The 22,604-nt window shown below is 36.1% G+C and overlaps 1 protein-coding gene across 4 annotated transcripts; it reads right to left on the reverse strand.

Moving 5' to 3' along the window:
• Positions 1 to 592: 592 nt before the first annotated feature.
• On the reverse strand, positions 593 to 22,244 carry LOC120092630 (origin of replication complex subunit 3). Of its 4 annotated transcripts, none has more exons than XR_016527353.1 (11): positions 22,128 to 22,244; positions 21,963 to 22,059; positions 21,668 to 21,879; positions 19,326 to 19,395; positions 12,715 to 12,800; positions 11,633 to 11,716; positions 6,515 to 6,590; positions 3,496 to 3,623; positions 1,653 to 1,829; positions 1,117 to 1,277; positions 593 to 1,038 (listed from the first exon to the last, which is right to left on the reverse strand). XR_016527353.1 is itself a non-coding variant. In XM_090310420.1 (10 exons), the coding sequence occupies exons 1-10, from the start codon at positions 22,229 to 22,231 to the stop codon at positions 1,172 to 1,174; spliced, it is 1,140 nt and encodes a 379-aa protein (XP_090166546.1). In that variant the 5' UTR covers positions 22,232 to 22,244; the 3' UTR covers positions 593 to 1,171. The 4 variants fall into 4 exon arrangements, 2 of the variants coding, with proteins under 2 accessions (XP_090166546.1, XP_090166547.1); XR_016527354.1 differs by having other exon boundaries at positions 21,963 to 22,062; positions 22,128 to 22,190; XM_090310420.1 differs by having other exon boundaries at positions 593 to 1,277.
• Positions 22,245 to 22,604: the final 360 nt, after the last annotated feature.

Raw genomic sequence — 22,604 nt, forward strand, 5'->3', positions numbered from 1 at the left:
GATAGTAGGAAAGATCTTGAGGTGGTCTACAACAAGATTTGGAGAAATCTGCAGCTGAAATCGAGCTTTGAAGAAGTTCTACAAAGGTATAACTTGAAACCCACTTGTTTTTGCAAGAGCATGCTTTAGTTTTTGCCAAAATTAATGAATTAGAGTGTTTGATGATTCTTGTTGCTTCCGCTACTTGCTAATACAATCCAACATTTTCGTTTTTTATTTATGAAAATTAAGCCAATAAACACTCATTCCATCATTAAATTACTTGTTTCATTATCTACTTTTTTATCAATATTTTCAAAAAGTTCTACGTATCCGATGTTTTTGTAATCCAATGGCAAAAAAAAAAAAAATCACTTCTCAAAAACCTAACAAGACCACTCTTTAGCTAACATGACATTTTTTTTATAATGTTTTTTATTTGTAGATTAGTTTTTAACAATTTACCAGCAAAAATTAATATTACATTAATGATAACACCTTATCCTACAATCTACATTTTACATAAAAAACAATTTTAAAAAAATGATAATTTAATTGAACAAGTATAAACTTCAAGCATATCGAAAATTATTCTATGGATCAACCATCAAAATTGTTTAAACTAATATTTCATAAAAGAAAATAATTTGTCCAACAACAATAAATATTACACCAACTTCTCCTAATGTTACTTATGAAAATTTCCTATTTTTTCCCATAAAAAACTACCAATTCAATTGAACTATTATAAACTTACAGCATATAGAAAATTATTCAATTGTTCAATAATCAAAACGGTTTAAACCAGTATTCAAAAAAAGTAAATATTTCAACCATTCTATATATAACAATTGATTGCTCTATTCCCTCTTGTGCTCAAGGGCATGGAACATAGCTTTATCCGCAAAGTTAGTTTGATCCTCTTCTCCAGACGTCTGAGATGAAAGAATTTTAAGAGTGCTCCCAAATCTTGAACTACCATCTACGTGTGACTCATATTGGATTTGACCAACTCTTCATTTTTCTACATTCTTGACTATCCGTTTCTCATTTTGTGGCCTGTTTGAGTCAATTTCTACCCTTTAAAAATTATTCTTTAAGAAACAAGCATTAACATCAGTCACCTCAGCTGCAAACCTGAGGATTCTCATTCATTTTGTATGCATCATTCAGCTTGAATCAATTGCAGTTCTTATAATCCAAAGGCCACTCTCTGTACATAATCAGGCCGTCTTTTGCTCGGCATCCGAAGCAATCCTGTAATCTGCAGTTCAGTAACAGCAGTGCAAAACCTTGCTCTGTTGAAAAAGAGGTTAAGGATTTTCACGGAGGATACTAAAAATACCTAGGGGATAAATGATGTTTCATTGATGAAGGGAACAAATGCAGGATATATAATTAAAACTATATTTCTATAGAGGCTTTTATGACAGAAAAAAACGAGAAACGGGGAACAGTGTCACAGTTTTGTGAATTATTGTTCTTCATTTTTCAATATTGTGGAAGAAAACACCAAAAATGGAGATGGAGCTATGGGATTAGCCTGAAAAATATGCACTCAGGAAGTACCAAAATTAAGAAAACAAACAGAATAGAACTCCATTCACAAACCAGTTTTGCAGATCTAATTAGCATAAACTACAGTTTCACCACATAATAATGTAAAAGGATACTGAATTGATGCATCACTTTTGCTTTCAACGCTAGTTTTATCTTTCCTTTTCTTTGGTGTAGAACATTGCTTCGTCCTGTGATTCCTTTTAGCTTGAGGATGACTAGCGACTGTCTTGAACGATTGAAACCAATCATGGAGATTGATGAGATCACCATGCTCTTGCGCTAAACTATACCTACATTAAAGTTACATAAAAATCTTTGGTCAAACTAAAGAATGCAACACAGTAAGATTCTAACATCCACCAATAATATTAATTTTTTTATCTTCCTACATACATAAATATGCGGTACTTCTTGAACTCCAAATAGGTTACAATTACATGAAGAAATGTCATAAAACGAGGAGGGATGGTCCACTGAGTTACATATATAGACAGACAAGCTACCAGCTCTCTTTGGAGAGAGGCTACTTGCGATGACCAGATACCATTTAGTTACATTGTTCTCATGATGTATTTAGAGTTGGGTATACACGAAATCAATTTTAAATTGGAGCAAAGCATGAATTCTCAATTATATTCAAAGGAAAAAAATGGACGTTACTAACCTGGTTTTACACTGGTGAAGAGAAAACTAAAAATACTACAAAAATTAATTCAAGTGGCCGGTTCGTGGTTATCAACTCACTAAGTCACCAGTAGTCAAGTTATAAACCTAAATTCCATTAGATTACAATAATTTGATGAAATTTGACACCTAGGTGAAGTTCTATTAATTCTTAAATTACCTAAGCATAAGCTAGTGAAGTAATTTTCTATGCTGGTCTCTTGAGATGCGTGAAATCTCCCCATCGATTCAAGAACAAAACTCTGCAAGGTTTAATTTTACTAAGTTTTGTTTTGGTTTTTCGAAGTTATAGACATGCCCTTTTTGTTTGCTTCAAGCTCCTCTGTCAAGCTTTCCGGCCCTATTTTGGTCTCTTTCAAGCTTCCAAGTGTTCTGTATTAGTTGGCTTCTTTGGTGGTTTCAGCTCCAGTTCAAGAATCTCGTCAGCTGGCTTTGCTGCTGTTTCTTTCGTTTTTTCGATTGTTTTATGTCTTCAGAGGTTCCAAGTGTTTTGAGGAGGTTTTTTCATGCTTATTGTTGTATTTTAGTGTTCTTTCAAAGGGCTCTCTTTACGAACTTCTCTATAATTTTCTCAGCTCCCTGTTTTGTGGTTTCTTGAAGTTTCAAGTTTGGTTCGAGCCTCAAGTTCTTTGCAAGATTATTCCTTCAGTTTTTTTCATTTTTGGGGGCACTTCCTTGTCCTTTTTATTTCTCGTTTTTGTTCTTTTTTCACTCACATATGGAATTTGTATCTTTGAGCATGTCTGTTTTCATCTATTCAATAAAAAATTGTGACTCTAGTTTTAAAAAAAATGACATTACTGGGCAAATATGGTGGCCAATGGGTTATGATAAATTTTATTGTATCAATACTTCAACACTCTCATATTTTTTACCGTTGGTTTAATTTCTATTCCTGTATAAACTATCTCCTTTAAATCTAGGACTATAGTATTATCCACTCAATAGTTGAATACGAATTCTTTCTGCGTAAAACAACAGAAAGTATGAAGAAAATAACTTCATCAGTTCAAAGAACAAAGTATGATTTAAATGAATACTACATTATCATATTATAGCATCTCCTTTAAATCTAGGGCGATAGTATTGTATGAAATCCATTCAATAGTTGAATACAAATTCTTTCTGTGTAAAACAACAGAAAGTATGAAGAAAATAACTTTATCAGTTCAAAGAACAAATTATGATTTAAATGAATACTACATTATCATATTATAGCAGAGAGTTCAAATATATGATAGTTTCCGATGCAAAAGTCAGAGGTTTACTCACATAATTGTTGAATCGTGTGCACATGGTAAAAGACTATTTCTGTTCTCGCTGCAATAAGTACATTTTATGATTTTATGGAACTCCAGAAGATCCATTTGAATCCTTCTTCTTGGATCTCCAATCAAAGCCTAGGTAAATATACATAAATATATAAATGGATGAAACGAAAACAAGATAACCCAGAGTATGAACAAAGTTAAGTGTGCTTGACAATCAATTCTGCAGGGAATATAGTATGCATGACTAGTGCAAGCATGCATGTATTAACTAAGCTCATGATAAGGACAATGACAAGAAAACCTCCACCTATCTACCTCCACAATGGTATGATATTGTCCACTTTAGGATAAATTCTCATAATTTTGTTTAGGAACCACCGAAAAGGTCTCATACCATCGGAGATATTGTACTCACTTATATACCATGGATCACTCTCTTTCCTAATCAATGTGGAACTTTGTTTGCAACTTAATCGTCCTCTCCTTGAACAAAGTACCACCTTGAGCCTCTCCCCTCATCCATCCATTTCCTACCGCCTACGAGAGCTTGCTTTTATCATGGCCCAGAGCTAAGTCAAACAAAGTACAACCACAGACCACATTATGGAATGTACTTGGTATCGACCACCTGTCACACCTTTAATCTCCTCCCCTCAAAAGAAGATATACTCTTGCTTCCAGTCTACTGACCTAATAGGTCTATTCCATCCAAATCCACCTGGTTTAATAGAGAGCTCTACTTGATTACAAAATCTCAAGCACATCTTGTCTGATCTAGGGATTCATCCACACAGCTAGGTTTAGATCATGTCAATGGTACGGGTTGAATATACAAAAGTCTCTCCCATTGTATTTATTAGATTTTCCCTTTTCTATAACACCCTTCTTTGTATTTGTTTTCTTTTTGTCCTTCGCTTATTCCCTTGTATCGCTTATTCCCTTGTATGGTTTTTCTCCCTCTCTTTAAATTGAAAGTTGTATCTTTGTACAGAGTAGTATGAGAAATATACAAAGCTTCATGGTATCAGACTCTCATTTGAATTTTTGTCCTCCTTAAATTTCACGTCGCGGATACCAATCTTCCATTTTTCCAGCTTCGCATCAGAAGTAATTTCTTCCCCAATTTTAAGCTTTGTGTCAAAAGTCCTTCCTCAAAATTTTCAGCTTCGTGTAAGAAGCACTCCCTCCTAAAACATGAGTCACAAACACGAAAGAAATCTTGCAAATGAACTCGTAGGTATTATGGGTCAACATTGCAAATTACCTACATTGTAGATGAACAAGCCACAATGCTTCCCACGAAATCTTGTTGCATGGGTTGCACATTACTTTCAGAATCGAGTTAAAGAAGGTGGTTGAGGTACAGGTCCGCTGGTTTTATATTTGCCTTAGCATATATTATAAAAAAGAAAGTCTTGATCATCAATGACATCTTTCTAGGTTGTTCATTGGACCCCGTTTAAGTTATCTTCGAGACTAATCCACTTCTTAAACTCATCAACGGTTAGGTTTCTCCTAAAATTAAAATGTCATAGATGAGGCAAATTCCTCTAAACACAATCCAAGGTATTAACTCCGCCATGGAAAAACTATAAAAAAAAAAAAAAAAGCTTCACCTTCCTTGGGACTTTAATCTTCCAAAGGGAGAGAAGAAAAGGAGAACTTGAAGGAAAAGTGCTCATTCCGCCAAGAAAGAAAGATCTACACAAAAGTCCTTTAGAAGGACTAGTATCTAAAAGGCGTAAGTCCCTTTTCCCATAGAAAATAAGAGCATAACATAGATAAAAAGACCTTTAATATTGGATGCCTCCCTATCAGACAAGGAATGACAAAAACTAAGGGAAATGGGCGAGGAGCTTACAAACAAAGGAAGGGGCAAAATCCACAAAATGAAATTTCAAGGAGGAAAGATGGTAAAGATGAAGAAATATAGATTAGAGGAGTTTTCATCCCGAACTAACTATCTCCTCAAAAAATGGTGTTCATCAGATCCCTTAACAAGAGATGACGGCTAATTTCCACCAATCCAACCCCATGAACAAAAGAGAAAAAAGCTCAATTTGAATGGACCAAGTACCCAAATCAATGACAAAGAAAAATGATTTTCAGACTTTTCTTATTGATGTTCAGCTTAAGTTAGTCAACCAATGTAATGGGCAGAAATTCTAGAATAGATACACTAATCGTGTTCATTAGACATTAGGAAACTGCTATCGGTTTGAGAAAAGAGATAGGCATGAAAAAAAAAATTTCATACTGTTAAATGAGTATGGTGTCATAATGAGTATTTTTTTCTTTTATTAAATAAATGAAAAAGTAATGATGATCAAAGATACATACTCCACAAGAGAGAAAAAAATAATACAACGGAACACAAAAGAACCACTAAAGTTCACAAAAATAAAATAAATGACATAAAATTTTTTATTAAAAAAAAAAAAAAAAAAAAAAAAAGAAATCCAACGAGAAACACTAAAAAACTGAACAAAAAGAACTAGCAAAGAGATAGCTTAGAAGATCAAACTCAACACAAAAGACCACACTTTGGAAACCAAACCAAAGACAACACCTGAGAACCAAAAATCTTGGACAAAAAAAAAAAGGAAAAGACTTAAAGATTTGAGCCCAACCAAAAAGAACAAACACCAATAAGAAAAGCAGAATATTCAATTGAAAAACCACAACTGGTCCATATGATCATTCTTGCTTGTTAAACATAATTCTGAAATCTGAAAGGCTATATTATAAATATTTGAATTTATAAACTACGGCATAATAATTGACAAAGAGCCTTGAGAATAATAGCCACAGTACGGGTGCATTATCAATAAAATTAAACAAGAAACTAAACTAACGTGGTTCAGTAAGCTACAACAATGGTGATTACTGATTACACTCCAACGGATTTCCTTAAAATCATCTCAGTAGCTAGCAACTATTGGTAAAGGAGTACCATTTATACTTTCAAGTAATGATCAGGAACATGTAGATTCATATCGGAGTGCTATAGACATGCTTACCAGTTGAAGTTTTCTAACATCTTTGAAGCAGATAAGTTCATGGAAAGGTATGCAATCAACAGGCCTCATATGTTCACTGGTTTTTTAAAAGAAAAACAACAAAGACCAAATAAGTAACAGTGCTTCATATAACAACTAGAACATCAAAGTATCACAATGTTCTAGGTGCTCTTCAAAGTTTCTCTATCTATACTTTATTCTTATTTAGTAAACTTCATTTATCTACTTAGAGTGCTATACCGAAAAAGACACCAGTTATCTGCCCCTATGCTTCAATATTCATATTAGATACCACAGGCTTCCATCTCATAACTAATTGTAAAAAATAGAGGAGTAGCTCATCTATTTTATAAAGATTGTGAGATCCCTTGATTTTTCCAATGCACGATAATTGCAAAGAAAAAAAAGAATATAATGGTTTACAGCAATTGCCAGTGAAATCCTTATGGCCTAAAATTAACTATTTTGCTCTCATGTAGTTTGATAAATAGCGAAATAGACCCCTCTAGCTAACATAATATTTAGTAAAAAGTACTTTTGGAACTGTATTGAACTATTTTCATGCATTTTATTAAATAGCAGGATATAAGGCATCTCCAATGAGAATGTCGCATTAGTATCAAAGTAGGAAAGAAGATGTTTATATTATTATTTATCAAACTACGTGGGCATAGCCATAGAGATCATATTCCGGCTGGTTTCAAACTACGTGGCTTTGGCCGCCTACTGGAGGTAGGAAAAAATCTACATGTTACGGCTGGTTTCTTAAAGAAGGGTTGGATGGTTTTCTGGGAAATGATTGAGATTTTTTGGGTAAGGCGGAGTAATGTTTGTTGTCCTTCCCTCGGTTTGGTGTTGCTGAGCCTGAATTTGGTGAGCCTTTAGCTCCAACTCTCTCAGATGATTTGAAAGTGGCTAGAAACTTTCAGGTCGTTTCTCAGCCATATGACTTTGTTTCCTCTTATTGGGTTAGAAAAAATAAGGAAGTGTTGTTAATGAACTTCAACAATTTGTTTGTTGTTTCTCATTTGTTTGCCTACTATTCTAGGCAAGATATTTGTCTTGCTTTGGAAGATTATTTTCAGTCTAAATTTATAATCAATTCTTTCATGGCTGATAAGGTATTAATAAAACTTGATGATAGTTTTGTTGATATGGTTTCCGATGGAAAATGGCAAGAAATTGGATCAATGCATTTGAAGGTTGAAAATTGGTCTTACAAAGCACATTCTTATGCGAAGTACAATGTGAGTTATGGAGGTTGGCTGTCGATAAAAATTTTACCTTCGACTTTTTGGACTCGTACCTATTTTTAAAGCCATTGGAGAAAACCTTGGAGGTCTGGTTAGTATTTCTTCTCAAACTCTGAATTTCTTGGATTGCTTTGAAGCTCGTATTGAAGTTAAAGGAAATTTGTGTGGTTTTCTCCCAGCTGAAATTGAAGTTATAGATAAGACTAATAGTAATTTTCACCTTAGACTTGGTGATATTTAGCCATTAAATCCTCCTAGTATCCTTCAAGGCGAGTTATATTTTTAAAGATTTTTCTAACTCTTTGGATATTGCAAGATTGATTGAAGTTAAGCGTGATGACGAAGTGTTTGAGGTTTCTGATTCTGTTGAAGAGGGCGTTCCCATTCTATTAGACATGGAAACTAGTTTTGCTCCAACTTCGAATGAGGCAGATCTACTTCCTCTAAGAAGCCTTAATAGTCCTATGGAAAATGCAGTTAGAATTCCAAAGCCTGTCGACTTAGAGAGCAATAAAGAGGATGTGAACATGGAATGTTCTCCATTTTCTTATTATCCTCTTTCTTACTATCGGACAAGAAAAAAAAGCCTTCATTCGCAAAGGAATAATTTGAGATCAATTTAGATGTTTTGGAGGAGTCATGTACACATCTACTATTAGTTGGTTCGCATCCGACAGACAATCCACATCCTTTCCCTTATAGTTCAAACTTCAACCAATCAATCATTAAAGTTCCAGGTTCAAATATTACTTTTATAAAAGGAGTCTATAACCATCCACCTCCTAAAGACACTCATTCTAGTTGCGATTCTGATGCAGACTCAGATATTAGTTTAAGCAGTGAGGATATTTTGAATTCTCTAGCACAAGATGATTGTGTTGAGGAGACTCCAGAGGTTTGCTTTACCGATGGTTTTGATACTTCGTTTGAGAAAGGTGAAAATATTCAAGCAAAATTGTCTCCCAAAATTCCTGCCAAGTTCTCCAATTTGATTGGAAAATGTGGTTTTTAAATGGAATCAATTCTTTCTCATTCTCTTTCAGTTAAATCATAGCTTCATGATTTTGTCCAGGAATTAAAGTTTTTTTGTGGTTTTCTCGTGTTTATGAGCCTAAGCCTTACTGTTTTGTCCGAAGTTGCGTTTTTCTTCTAGTAGTTGTATTCTTGGAAGCGACAGTAGTTGTATTCTTGGAAGCGACAGTTTAGAAGCTGGTTTGTTTTGTGGTTTGATTCTCGCACTTCCAGCCTTTGGTCTTCTCACGTTGTCGGCTCATTGAACTGCTATCGGCTTTGGCTTTGTGGTTTGATTCTCGCACTTCCAGCCTAGATTGACTCTCACCTAGTCTGTTCTAAATAGGACCTTAGCTTATTTCATTTCTTTATTTAGGTTTCCTCCTCAATGTGTGCTAGAGTGGAAAAGAACTCGAGGGATACCGTGGGGAGATGTCCAAGAAGGTAAATATCTCATTGAATTAGGTTCGAGGTTGTCTCTTGATTGATATGAGACTTCTTAATTAGGTCTTTTTTTAAAAATGGTTATATCAATTCAATTTGAAAACCTACCCTTGATGGTGTAGGATTATCATGAGCAAACACGCTCATCTTCCTAAAAAATGGACCTCAAGTCATAGGGTCAAAGGCACTTTTAGGAACTCATGGAGGCCCCTAACTTCTAGGTATACGACTTTCTCTAGTTTCTTGAGGTTTTCCCACTAAGAATGGCTTCTCGATTCATTTTTGGGAGGATAGTTGGGTAGGGAATACTAGATAGCCCCCTTCGTCTATTGATTCCCCGCATTCACCATTTGCCTCTTTGACGTTTGATCTTGCAATTTGTGTCCTTTTTCTCAAGCTTCCATCTCATAAAAAATCAATTCTCTAATGTTTCTTTGCTGCTCGCTTTGCTAGTCAGTCTCTCCACATCTATGGTCAAATTTTCATCTGTTGTTCCTAATCTATATGGGAAGTTTTCCTCCAGCTTCTTTCTTTAGAAGGTGAGAATTTCTATGAAGGTCAAATTTTTAGCCTAGTAAGTTTCTCATGGAGGAACATCATCGACCTAATGCAAAGATTGCATACTTTTCTTCTAAGCCTCAATGGTGCATGGTTTGTAATGGTCTTGGAGGATGTCGAGCATATTTTGTGGAGATGTCAGTATGCAAACACGACGTGGGACAATTTTTTTTCGATGCGTTTGGAATGTAGACTAGGAGCAAGTCTATAAGACTCCTAGTTATTGGAATAGTAAGATTAGTAATAGAATATTGGTGTGATTATTCAAAAGGGGCAAATGAGTAATTAGATATGAAGTTTGTTAGGGATTTTAGTTATAAATAGAAGGAGAGGAGTTGGAGGGAAGTGTGAAGAATTTGGTGGGAATTTCTTTCGGGGAATTTGGGAGAGACTAGCCCTCTCGAAAGGCTAGGTTATCTTGTTCCATGTTCTATGATATTATAACTTATCTCAATATATTTTCACCTATTTCCATATATCTGTATACTTGAGTTTATTCTTGTATTCTTGAGTATTTCCTTATTAGGTTAGCCCTCTCAATGTATTTCTTGACTTTATCAGAAGGTGATTAAATTTTGATTTAACTAATGGGCTGAAAATGCATGAGAATGCCCAGATTTTCTCAAACGGGCTTGGTTTACATGGAGAAGTTGGGGCCCAAACTGTGGGTGAGGGTTGGGTTTGCCCTAAACGGCTAGGAATACCAATTGGAGGCTGGGAGAAGGAGCTTGGTGGGCCTGAATTTAATAAATTCATTGAGGCCCATTTGTGGGAGTGGCAGAAAAGGGGCTTGAGTATGGGCTGGAACTGCCTGAAGCCCAAGGGTAATTTTAAGGAAGATAAGGATTTATGGGCCCAACGTTTGAAGAGTTGTTGGTGTGAGGCAATCCAAATTAAAAGGAGTTGTTATACTCAATATTTGTTATTTGGGCAGTGGGGGTTACTTAAGAGAAGGTTGCCCAATTTTTGTATTTATGTTTTGTAAGCACAGGGCGGAGTAATGTAAGACTCCTAGTTATTGAAATAGTAAGATTAGTAATAGAATATTGGTGTGGTTATTAGAAGGGGGCAAATGAGTAATTAGATATGAAGTTTGTTAGGGATTTTAATTATAAATAGAAGGAGAGAGGTTGGAGGGAAGTGTGAAGAATTTGGTGGGAATTTCCTTTGGGGAATTTGGGAGAGACTAGCCCTATTAAAAGCCTAGGTTATCTTGTTCCATGTTCTATGATATTATAGCTTATGTCAATATGTTTTCACCTATTTCTATATCTCTGTATACTTGATTTTATTCTTGTATTCTTGAGTATTTTCTTATTAGGTGGTCTCCTAATAAAGTCTTCGTATATGATGGAAGAGGTGTTATTTCATCCTCCTTTTCCAAGAAAGGGCCAACACTATGGTAGATTGCATTCTTTCCGGTCTTATGAAACATTTGGCTTAAGAGAATTGAGAGAATCTTAGAGCTGTGGAAAGTTCTTGAGAGGAGTTTGATTCGAAGTTTAATGTCTCTCTTTTGTGCAATTGGAGCCATTTTATATATTGTTATGTAATTAGGTAGTTGTTTTGTAGAGCCCATCATATTGGCCCTAGCTTTTATGTATTATGCTTATATTATTAGTTTTCAACTAAAGTAATTTGTAACAGGGATGAGAATACACCTACAACAAAAAGGTTGCCTCATCCACTGGAGAGAACTCGCATTAAAATCAAACAAAAAATTCCGACCAATTTACACAACCCATATATTCAATTCTCAAAATATAACAAAATAATGATGATATTCCTTTATAATCTACATTGAGATATCATGGAACAATAATAACAGCTCAATGTGAACAAGTTTTGTTACCTAACCAATGAATTAAGAAATGACTCAGCTTTCTCCATCAACTTTGAATTCTTAACAAATAAGCCATTTCTGGATCCATGTCTTCTGCAAATAAAATAGTAGAATCCTGATTTAGTTCGATTTCCAATTGATGAAGATGGTATACTCAGTAGTTTCCATATCTAACTACATACAATTTTTCCTTAAAAAATTCAAAGGAGCTCATGAAGAAAAATGGAAGTACAAAGAGAGGTCAAAAGGCCACAAGAAGAGAAAAATGGTCACCTCAAAGCTAGCTAAATACTGAAAGCACAAATACCTCCACATATTAACTCAGTGGAGCAAATGAGGAACAGCGAGATGAATTGAAAATAATAATTAATTAATTGATTTTAAAATAAATAAAAATAAGAAAAATAAAAAATAAAAACCATGAATTATAGAAGTGAGATCTCTTTCCTTCAAACTATGGTTGAACTCCTGAAAAAAACACTTTAATAAACTGGCAAAAAGAATAAGGAATATCAAAGAAATAAAAAACTGAGCATGGTGAATTATCATTTGTCCTAAAGGCTGAAGGAAGCATTTTAATTCATATCCCATCTTCAGATAATCTTTTAATATTCAATGGACTTAAGGTAGCAAGGTAGGCTAGAAAATTGGATGCAGCCCCACTGTAGAGCACAGGTAAACGTCATTTTATCTAACTCGTCTCCAGTGGGCTTTCTTTTTAATAGAAGCTCCATCATCCAGCTTAAATAAAGATTTTTCCTCAATCAAGTTCCAGCACTTGTCAGTAAAGAGCTATTACAAGGACACCTCAAGGATTCTTGGGCTGGTTTTTTGTTTGTCGCCTTCATTCTTTCATTTGTTCTCAATAAAAGCTTGGCTTTTTAACAAGGTACAACTTCTTATTGATGTAGTGAAAAGGAATAAAAGTTGAAAAGATACAAACTTCCAAAAGGAGAGAAGAAAAAAGGATGTGAATAACAAATACAACCAAGTAGAAACTTTCTAACAACTTCTACAAGATACAACTTCTGTATTTAGGTACCTAACAGAAGATATTAAAAAATATCCCAACATGAGAGGTGGAATATTACTTGGATAAATCTGCAATGTCTTTTTCTGAACTCTTTCCATTCCCAAGCTTGAAAGCCAACAGCAAGTCTTTCACGTTTTCATGGATCTAAAACAAGCAAATATGTAAAACGTGACTAATGCATAATAGGAAAACAATAATTCCAAGTAAACAGGATGAGAAGACAAGCAAACCAAAGACTCGGAACAAAATAAAATTTAAAATAATTACAAACAGCTTTCTGTCCTTTCTTTCTGTTCTAGATAGAAGTCACTTGTAATAAGCAAGAAGGATTTGGTGTTGTAAAACTCTTAGGTTTGAGAAAGAATCAGAATGTTCTATTCATTCACCAAAGATATGAATATATACAAGTGTACAAAGCATAGAAAAGGAAAATATCACAAAATATTTACAATAATGGAAAACCCTAACTATAGAATTATAACACTCCCCTTCAAGTTGGAGCATATATGTTAATCATGCCCAACTTGTTACATAGATAATCTATACGTCTTCCATCCAATGCGTTCGTGAAGATATCTCCTAATTGTTCTCCAGTCTTCACATATCTTGTAGATACCAACCCTTGTTGAATTTTCTCACGTACAAAATGGAAATCAACTTCAATATGTTTAGTCCTTTCATGAAATACTGGATTAGACGCAATATGAAGTGCTGCTTGATTATCACACCACAACTTTGCCGGTGTGGTGATTTTAAATCCCAACTCAACAAGAAGTTCATATATCCAAATCAATTCACACACAGATTGTGCCATTGTGCTATATTCTGATTCCGCACTTGAACGTGACACCATATTTTGCTTCTTACTCTTCCAAGAAATCACCACCAACAAAAACACAATACCCTAAAGTTGATCTTCTGTCTTCTTTAGATCCTGCCCAATCGGCATCTGATAAACATTCAATATTAGTATGACCATAATCCTTATATAATAAACCACGCCCGAGAGCAGCCTTCAGATAACAAAGAATCTGTTCCAATATAGCCCAATGATCAACTGTAGGGCATGACATGTACTGACTCACAATACTTACTGAATAAGCTATGTCGGGTCAAGTCACTGTAAGGTAATTAAGTTTTCCCACTAACCTCCTATATCTTTCAGGATCTTTTAGTAATTCTCCATCTTTTGTGAGTTGTAAGTTGGGCATCATTGGAGTACTACATGGCTTAGCCCCTAGCTTTCCTGTTTCAATCGACAAGTCAAGTACATATTTTCTCTGTGATAATAGAATTCCTTTCTTGCTTCTTATTACCTCAATTCCTAAGAAGTATTTCAACATGCCCAAATCTTTTGTATGAAATCGACTATGAAGAAAAGTCTTTAGAGACTGGATACCTAAAGCATCATCACCAATAATCACAATATCATCCACATATACGACTAACAAGATGACACCACCCTCAGATCTCTTAAAAAAGACCGAATGATCTGACGTGCTCTTCCGCATTCCAAAGCTTTCAATCACTTGACTAAATTTTTCAAACCAAGCTCGTGGGCTCTGCTTTAATTTATACAAGGATTTACGAAGGCGACACACCATTCCATTCTCCCCCTGAGCAACAAACCCTGGTGGTTGCTCCATATACACCTCTTCTTGAAGATCCCCATGAAGAAATGTATTTTTAATATCAAGCTAGTGTAAAGGCCAATGATTGATTGAAGCTAATAAAATAAACAACCTCACAGATGCCATTTTTGCTACAGGAGAAAAAGTATCAGCATAGCCAATGCTATAAGTTTGTGCGTAGCCTTTCACTACAAGGCGTGCTTTTAACCGAGCAACAGAACCATCAGGATTGACTTTAATTGCAAACACCCATTTGCAACCGGTAGCCTTCTTTCCTGCAGGGAGAGAAACTAAATCCCAAGTACAGTTATCATCTAAGGTAGTCATCTCCTTCACCATTGCGGCACACCAACCAGGATGAGACAAAGCCTCATGAACAGTTTTAGGGATGGATACAGACTCTAAGGATGCAATGAATGAACATGTGGAAGGCGACAAATGGTTATATGAAACAAAAGAGGAAATAGGATGAGCACATGTACGTTTACCTTTACGAAGAGCAATAGGAAGATCATCACTCGTTTCTGGATCCAATGATGAAGAAGACTCTGGTACAAAGCATGGAACTGAAGGAGGTTGTCGTCAAGTATAGACCTTAACGATGGGTGGAAAAGTAGAGGTAGCCACAAGTAGAGATGAATCAGGAAGATGATCGGAAGGAGAAATAACTGTGTAGACAAGGAAATCATCCTCTAATTCCTTATGCTCCCCCTGACTCTTATTCGAATAGAAAGACGGTGATTAAAGAAATGGGGTATGTTCAAAAAAAGTGATATCAGGAGAGACGAAATATTTATTTAAACTAGGACAATAACACTGATACCCCTTTTGAACATGGGAATAACCAAGGAAAATACATTTTAAGGACTTTGGATCCAGCTTGGTATGCTGAGGCCGAACATCCCGAACAAAGCAGGTACAACCAAATATTTTGGGTGGAATGGGAAACAAATGTTGCTTGGGGCATAAAGTACAAAAAGGTATCTCACCCTTAAGAATGAAAGAGGGCATGTGATTTACTAGTTCCTTGACTGATTCGCAGTGATTAACTAGTTCAACAATTTCACGGTCAATAGAATTCTTGATTTGTAGAAGCATTCTTGAATCGTCCTGCCACCAAATCTTCTTATTAGCATCAATCAATGGCTCTTCTGTGATGTGATCATCCATCTCCATGCTCCTAATAAAGTGGCAAACATTTGATCTCCATGAATAGTAGTTGGATCCATTCAACTTGTGTTCAGCAATCTCAGACATGACTACTGGTTTCTTATCAGCTATTACCTCAAAAAATAGACACCGGACAGCAGAGAATCAAACCTAATTTACCGAAGAGATGTCTTTACAAGCAGTAAGTATGTCTATATATCCCAAACAAACACACCACCAAGAAGAGTCAACAAAACTGAGGAAACCCACAGAAGACGAACCAAAATCAATGGCGCACGCGCCTACACGCGTCGGCGCATGGACGGACGACAAAGAGGAACAATCGGCGCGTGAGCCTCACGCGCTGGTCAGATGGGATCTGGACTTTGGGGTTTTGTAGATCGACGGTTGGGCTCCTCGACGGACTGGGCGGTGTCGAAAAAATAGTCTCTTTTTTTTTCCCACAGCGGCGGCTAACGACGGCGAACGAACCAAAGACGGCGACTGTGAGCAAAAGTGTAAACTCACCTCTCCACAAAACCCTAAACATATCACAAATGGGTTCTAAATTCTCAAACCCTAAGGTTCACAAAACCTTTAGTTTGTTTAGAGGGCTCTGATACCATGTAAAACTCTTAGGTTTGAGAAAGAATCAGAATGCTCTCATTCACCAAAGATATGAATATATACAAGTGTACAAAGCATAGAAAAGGAAAATATCACAAAATATTTACAAGAATGGAAAACCCTAACTATAGAATTATAACAGATGCAAACATTAATATACAAATGCTTCCACATAGAGCAAAAGAAAATTTAATAAAATTAAGAAAAATATGGAAAAGTTTGCTATCTCACAATCCCAATATCAGGCCTAAAAAACTTTTCGAAAAGGGTTGGTTTGCCCTAGGAGCTTATTTGTAATTTTCTTATGGGCCTAGGGCTTCCTGTCTGTCTATTTATTTGAGCAAGTCTTCCTGTATTTCTGTATCACTTGAATAATAAAAACAAGTCTCTATCGTGGTTTTCTCTCCCTGGCCTAGAGTTTTCCACGTAAACCATTTGTGTTTCTCTTCGCCTTCCTCTTCTATTTTCATCATGGTATTAGAGCAAGGCGACGAAACCCTAGCCGCCATTGATGAGTCCCCTTCGACGACCAACTCCGAGATGGCTGACATGATTAAGGAAGTTGTCCAACAGTACCTAGAGGCTGCCTTACCGCGTCTTCTTCAACAAATGAGTGTCGTTGGACAGACAACCCAATCTGGCTACGAATAGATCGGGTTACGCCCAGCCATGGAGGATCGCGAATAGATTGGGTCGCGGCCGGCCGCGGAGGATCACACCCAGTCACGACACGTCAATGACGCTCCGGTTGCGCGCAAAAAGGATCCTATCGACGGTGGCGTCCAGCCTTACTTCAGCAGCGCCAGATCCGTCGATCTCTCAGGTGCAGACAACTATCGGCGTCCAGATCTGATCAAAGCCCAGCCACCCGCACAAACCCGATCCGTCGATGGTGTCCAGACTCAATCGCAGCAGACCCACTTCGTGCCAAACCCTCGGGTGCAGACAGGAAGCCGCGGCGATTTCCTTGACTCGACCAGTCGTGGCTTCGTCTTTGAACAACAGCCGCCGGTGGATCAGCCAGCCGAGTCCAACTGCAGTGGCGCGAGTCCTGTCCCTTTTCTGGCGAATTCTCCGGTAGCTGTGAATAGGGTGTGTCCTAGTGAGAATAAAAAAAGATTTGTTTTTCTTCAGCAACAACTCGTGGATCTTGGGTCGGTTCTTGGCACGAACTCACAAAGTGCTCTACCGGAGCCATCCAATCTTCAGTTGTACTCCGAGAACCCGGTAAACTCTTTCCATTCTTTACCTACTGCAAATTTTTTGTCTGGATCAATGGGATATTCTACAAGAATTATTATTAGAGAAAAGCTGAATGGCCAAAAATTATTTCTCCTGGTCGCAATCCATCAGAATGGCTCTGGAAGGAAGACAAAAATTTGGTTATCTAACTGAGAAGATACCAAAACCTGAACCTGGTAAGTCCTAAGAATGCATCTAGAGAGCAGAAGATTCATTGCTATGGTCAGTTCTGCTGAGTAGCATGGAACCTCAAATAGGCAGACTGTTGCTCTATACGGCAACTGCCAAAGACATTTGGGATGCAGTACAGCAGCCGTATTCAAAGAAGCAGAATGCATCCCACCTATATACCTTATGCAAGCAAGTCCACGAATGCAAGCAAGGGACTATGGACGTAATGTCGTACTTCAACAAATTATCCCTGTTATAGCAAGAAATGGACTTATGTCGTGAAATTATCTAGAAGTGTACATGACTCAGTATTCCAAAATTGAGGAAGCTGATCGAGTGTATGATTTTCTGGCTGGGCTAAATACGAAGTTTGACGGTGTTTACAGCAGGATATTGGTCCAACGTCCTACACCGTCGCTTATGGAGGTGTATTCTGAAATACGCTTGGAAGAAAACAGGTCTAGTGCAATGAATAATTCAATAGTTACATCTACTGACGCTACTACTTTTGCCACAAAGTCCTCCGAATCTGACAGTGACAAGAAACCTCCACCTGTTTGTGAGCATTGCAAAAAACCATGGCACACAAAAGACCAGTGCTGGAAGTTGCATGGAAAACTTCCCAATTACAAATGACGTCAGTCACAAGACAAGTCTGGTTCTGGACGGGCTCTGGTGGCGAATGACAAAGCCCAAGCTCAACCTCAAGCAGACGGTCAAAGTAACTTAAGTCCTGTCAGGGTCAGTGTTATTGCACACTAAGGTATGGCTCAGTCCTTCGGTTTTATTAGCATTAATGGAAACAAGCCCTGGATTGTGGATTCTGAAGCAATAAATCACCTGATCGGTTCTTCTGATCATTTTATATCATATCACCCGAGCGCCGGAAATGAAGAGATTAGAATCTCAGATGGGTCCTTTGCCCCTGTCGCAGGAAAAGGACATCTTTCTCCTTTTGAGGGTCTAATATTGCGTGATGTGTTACATGTTCCTAGAATTTCATACAACTTATTATCTGTCAGTAAAATTACAAGAGACCTGAACTGTCAGACTGTTTTCTCACCTGACATTGTTTTATTTCAGGATCTGAGCTCGAGAACGACGATTGGCACTGTCCGGCACGATAGGGGCTCTATTTCATGACTGATGAGACTTCTTTTAGGGATAGTTATAGGACTAATTTTATTTCTTTGAATTTCTCTACTGCTGAAACTGATTTTATGTTATGGCATTACCGTCTGGGATATCCTAATTTTCAATATATGAAGTATCTTTTTCCGCATTTATTTCATAATATTAATATATCATCCTTACATTGTGATGTGTGTATACGGGCTAAACAAGTCGTGTCCCCTTCATTCTCAGCCTTACAAACCATCCAAACCTTTCAGTCTTATCCACAGTGATGTCTGGGGTCCCTCACTAACCACTACCTCTACAGGCAAGCATTGGTTTGTCACCTTTATTGACGACCACACCAGACTGACCTGGGTTTTTCTTTTGACTGATAAGTCTGAGGTGTCCTCTGTTTTCCAACAATTCTATGCTACCGTAAAAACCCAGTACAACACAAGTCTCTATTTATTTGAGCAAGTCTTCCTGTATTTCTGTATCACTTGAATAATAAAAACAAGTCTCTATCGTGGTTTTTTCTCCTTAGCCTAGGGGTTTCCACATAAACCATTTGTGTTTCTCTTCTCCTTCCTCTTCTATTTTCATCAAAAATGTTCCACACAACCATAAAGAAAGTGAAAATGAAAATACACCACAGTTGTCAATATATACAGATGGATAATATTACAAGTGAATTCCATGATTTCTAACCGTCTTATTTTAAGTATAACCATACCTCAGGAACACAGCCAGTAATCTTTTCCCAACTCATTAGCAACTGATGAAGAAGCTCAGCAGGAAGATCCCTAATAGCTCAAAATTAGATTCATAAAAAAGACAAAGATGTAGCTTGAACAAGAACAAAAACTTTTTACTGATGAAACAAAAAGACTAGTGCTCAAAAATACAACTTTACATGGGAGTGCATGCAAAAACAAGAATGAAAGCAAATGACAAACTAAATCACATAGGAAATATTAAAGCAGTTCAATTTAGACAAATTTCCAGTAAATGTCTTCAATAAAGAACACCAAGAAGAAGCCAAATATGTAGCTACTAGAATAGAAAATTATCATTTGCAAAACCAACAACAGTGGAGCATGTTTCATATTGCATTGGGAAAAAATCTCATTTAGATGTATGAAGCATCGTATGATTCATGAAAATTCTTATGATGGGCATCAGGAAATTTAAATAGCAAACTATGTAATTTGGAGTGCCTTGGGTCATAAAAAGAATAAAATCTCTTTCATCAAATAAATAAATAAATAAAAGAATAAAATCTTATCTCATATGAGGATATTTTTGGTGGAAAACAATGATAAGAGTTTCATGGTTGGAGTGGGGAAGAGAGAGAAAGATCTAGGGACAGTTTGAAAATGAAAGATCTACTTTGTTTCTTATCCAAAAAAAATGAAAGATCTACTTTGAAATCACATTTCCTCTCCCTTTCTCTATGATTGGTATCCTGTAAAGGATATCATGTATAATATTCATAAAATCAATGAAATATTTGTGTTTCAAGAAAATGAGAGAGAAAAAGGAAAAAAATTACTTTAGAATTGCATTATCGGGGCTCAGTTATGTTTAAGGATCAATTCAACTTGAAATCAAAAGAATTTTGAAGATTCGAACAAAACGTGGAAATAGTACTATGTTAGTAGCAAAAAAAGAAAATATTATAATGAATTGTACCTCATTCTGCATTTTTTTTTTTTTTTTTGAATATAAGGATCTGAGTTTTCAGAGAGAAATATGAAAAAAAATATAGTGGTCCTTGTACTTTCGACTTTAGTTCATTTTGGTCCTTATACTTGAAATAGTACTATGTTAGTAGCAAAAAAAGAAAATATTATAATGAATTGTACCTCATTCTGCATTTTTTTTTTTTTTGAATATAAGGATCTGAGTTTTCAGAGAGAAATATGAAAAAATATATAGTGGTCCTTGTACTTTCGACTTTAGTTCATTTTGGTCCTTATACTTTCAACTTTTGTTCATTTTGGTCTTTATACTTCCCAACAATCCATTTTGGTCCTTCTACTTTTAAAAATGGACCATTTTGATCCCTATTTACAAAATTCCAACATAAACTTTAATATAATGGATATCTTTAATACAAATTTATGGTTACATTTGAAGAATTTTAGTGAATAGAGTGTTGTGCTAAAATTTTGATAAAAAGAATGAGATCAAAATGAAAATAGATGACCAAAATGGTCATTTTTTAAAAGCACAGGGACCAAAATAGACATCTTGAAAGTACAATGATCAAAATAAACAAGAATTAAAAGGATAGGGGCCAAAATGAACATTTTGAAAGTACAAGCATCAAATTGTACCAAAGCCAAAAGTACAAAAACCAAACTAGTATTTAAACTAGAACATACAAGGCCACACACACACACGCAAAAAAAAAAAAAAAAAAAAAAAAAAAGGCCAAACTACTAAAAGGGAATCCAAAAGAATAACGCCAAACAGATAATTAGCAAAAGCCTTAGTAGACAAATGCTCATAAGAGGTGTTTAAACCTAATGCTTAATGTTCCACAAATGCTCAATCCATCTAGAAGTCCTACGATTTATCTCCAGCTAAATACTCCACCAAGCAGAAAAGCAAGCCTGCAAAAAAAACTCTTCCCTTATCCCTAAAGGAGGAACAACACGACCTCCTCCATCATCAACTAGCATCTCTATTACCAAAAAAAAAAAAAAAAAAAAAAAAAAGAACCCAAAGGATTAAAAAAACGACCCCAAATCAACTGCACATACAGGAAACACCACAAAAAGTTATCAAGATTTTCTATTTCGATCATTAGTGCATTCCTTTCTGAAATGTTGTCTTTGGAGGACCTGTTGCCTTTTGGTCTACTTGTCACAAAATCATATTTCCAATACTAATTCAAGTTGTGTTTATGTCTTTTAGAAGGAAAAGAAAATCCATCCTCAGGAAAAGCATACAGCAAAGTTAAAGCTTAATTCTGTAGTTATGTAATCCCTAGAAGATTGTTGCTATTAGCTGTATAAGACCGTATGAACAATTGCAATAGTTCACGCTACAGGAAACCTTATGACCTACCTCACTTTGCGAATTACTTGATAAATATACCCATCCTTACGTGATGAAAATTGATATTGTAGCTCATAACTACTTGAAAGCGATGTCCCTTTTTCTTGCTGCAGTCTACTGGAATTCTCAGACGTTATTGGTTTGAAAAGCTGTGGATCAAGTGCCTCACAAAGCAAGTCAAGCAATTGAACTTTGCCAAACTTTCCAACTTGATAAAGACACTGTAAAGGACGGACAGTGAGAGTCAAATTCCAAAAAAGGGAAAAGTTTCATTATGTAAAAAGATTAATGAAGTTTCCCGCACCAGGACAACAACACTCCAACTCTTCCGCCATCTCTTTAATGCTGACAATATATTACCAAGATTATTACCTGTCCCTTCGGCCAATGGGTACCTAAGTCTGCTGTATCAAAAATAAGTAAATTGTCCATTAAATTACATGTAGTTGTTGAGTTTTTCCATGAATACCTTGAATCAGACAGAAGATCTGAAGCATGCTTGGACAGAACTTCTAGGAAAGAAGCATGATTCCCGTCCTGAAAACCATTTGGTAAAAATAAATCATACTGCATATACGTAATAAGGAAAAACATGACTGATAAAAGCACTAACTGATGCTACCCAAGTGCATGCATGATGCAAGAAATACGCCTATGGTGTAAACCCAATTTCTCCACAAGTAACAGCAACTGTTTCTATGTTTCATCATAAGTGGGTCTGTCATTGCACTAAAACCATGAAGGGTGTGCATTTCCAAAGTAGTTCAGATTGTTTATGCATTTAATTTGAAATACATACTATTCAAAGACAAGAAAAGAAGATGAAGACAAGGTTTACGTGGAAAACCCTAGGCCAGGGAGAAAAATCCACGATATAAAGAGTTTATTAATTTTTGTCACACTTACAAAGCACCCAAACCCAGATATAAATAGATCTGGCAAAAAC

This window comes from Benincasa hispida, unplaced genomic scaffold (genome assembly GCF_027475165.1).
Source record: "Benincasa hispida cultivar pf3 unplaced genomic scaffold, pf3_genome.v1.1 HicScf984, whole genome shotgun sequence".
Taxonomy (NCBI): Eukaryota; Viridiplantae; Streptophyta; class Magnoliopsida; order Cucurbitales; family Cucurbitaceae; genus Benincasa; species Benincasa hispida.

Excerpts from the sequence above, each read along its gene's own strand:
- LOC120092630 (XM_090310420.1), bottom strand. The coding sequence starts at position 22,231 with ATGCAGTATGATTTATTTTTACCAAATGGTTTTCAGGACGGGAATCAT. Across the intron at positions 21,880-21,962 it reads GTTGGAGTGTTGTTGTCCTG|TGTCTTTATCAAGTTGGAAA; the intron begins GTGCGGGAAACT and ends CGTCCTTTACAG. Across the intron at positions 1,830-3,495 it reads GCACACGATTCAACAATTAT|GTATAGTTTAGCGCAAGAGC; the intron begins GTGAGTAAACCT and ends ACTTTAATGTAG.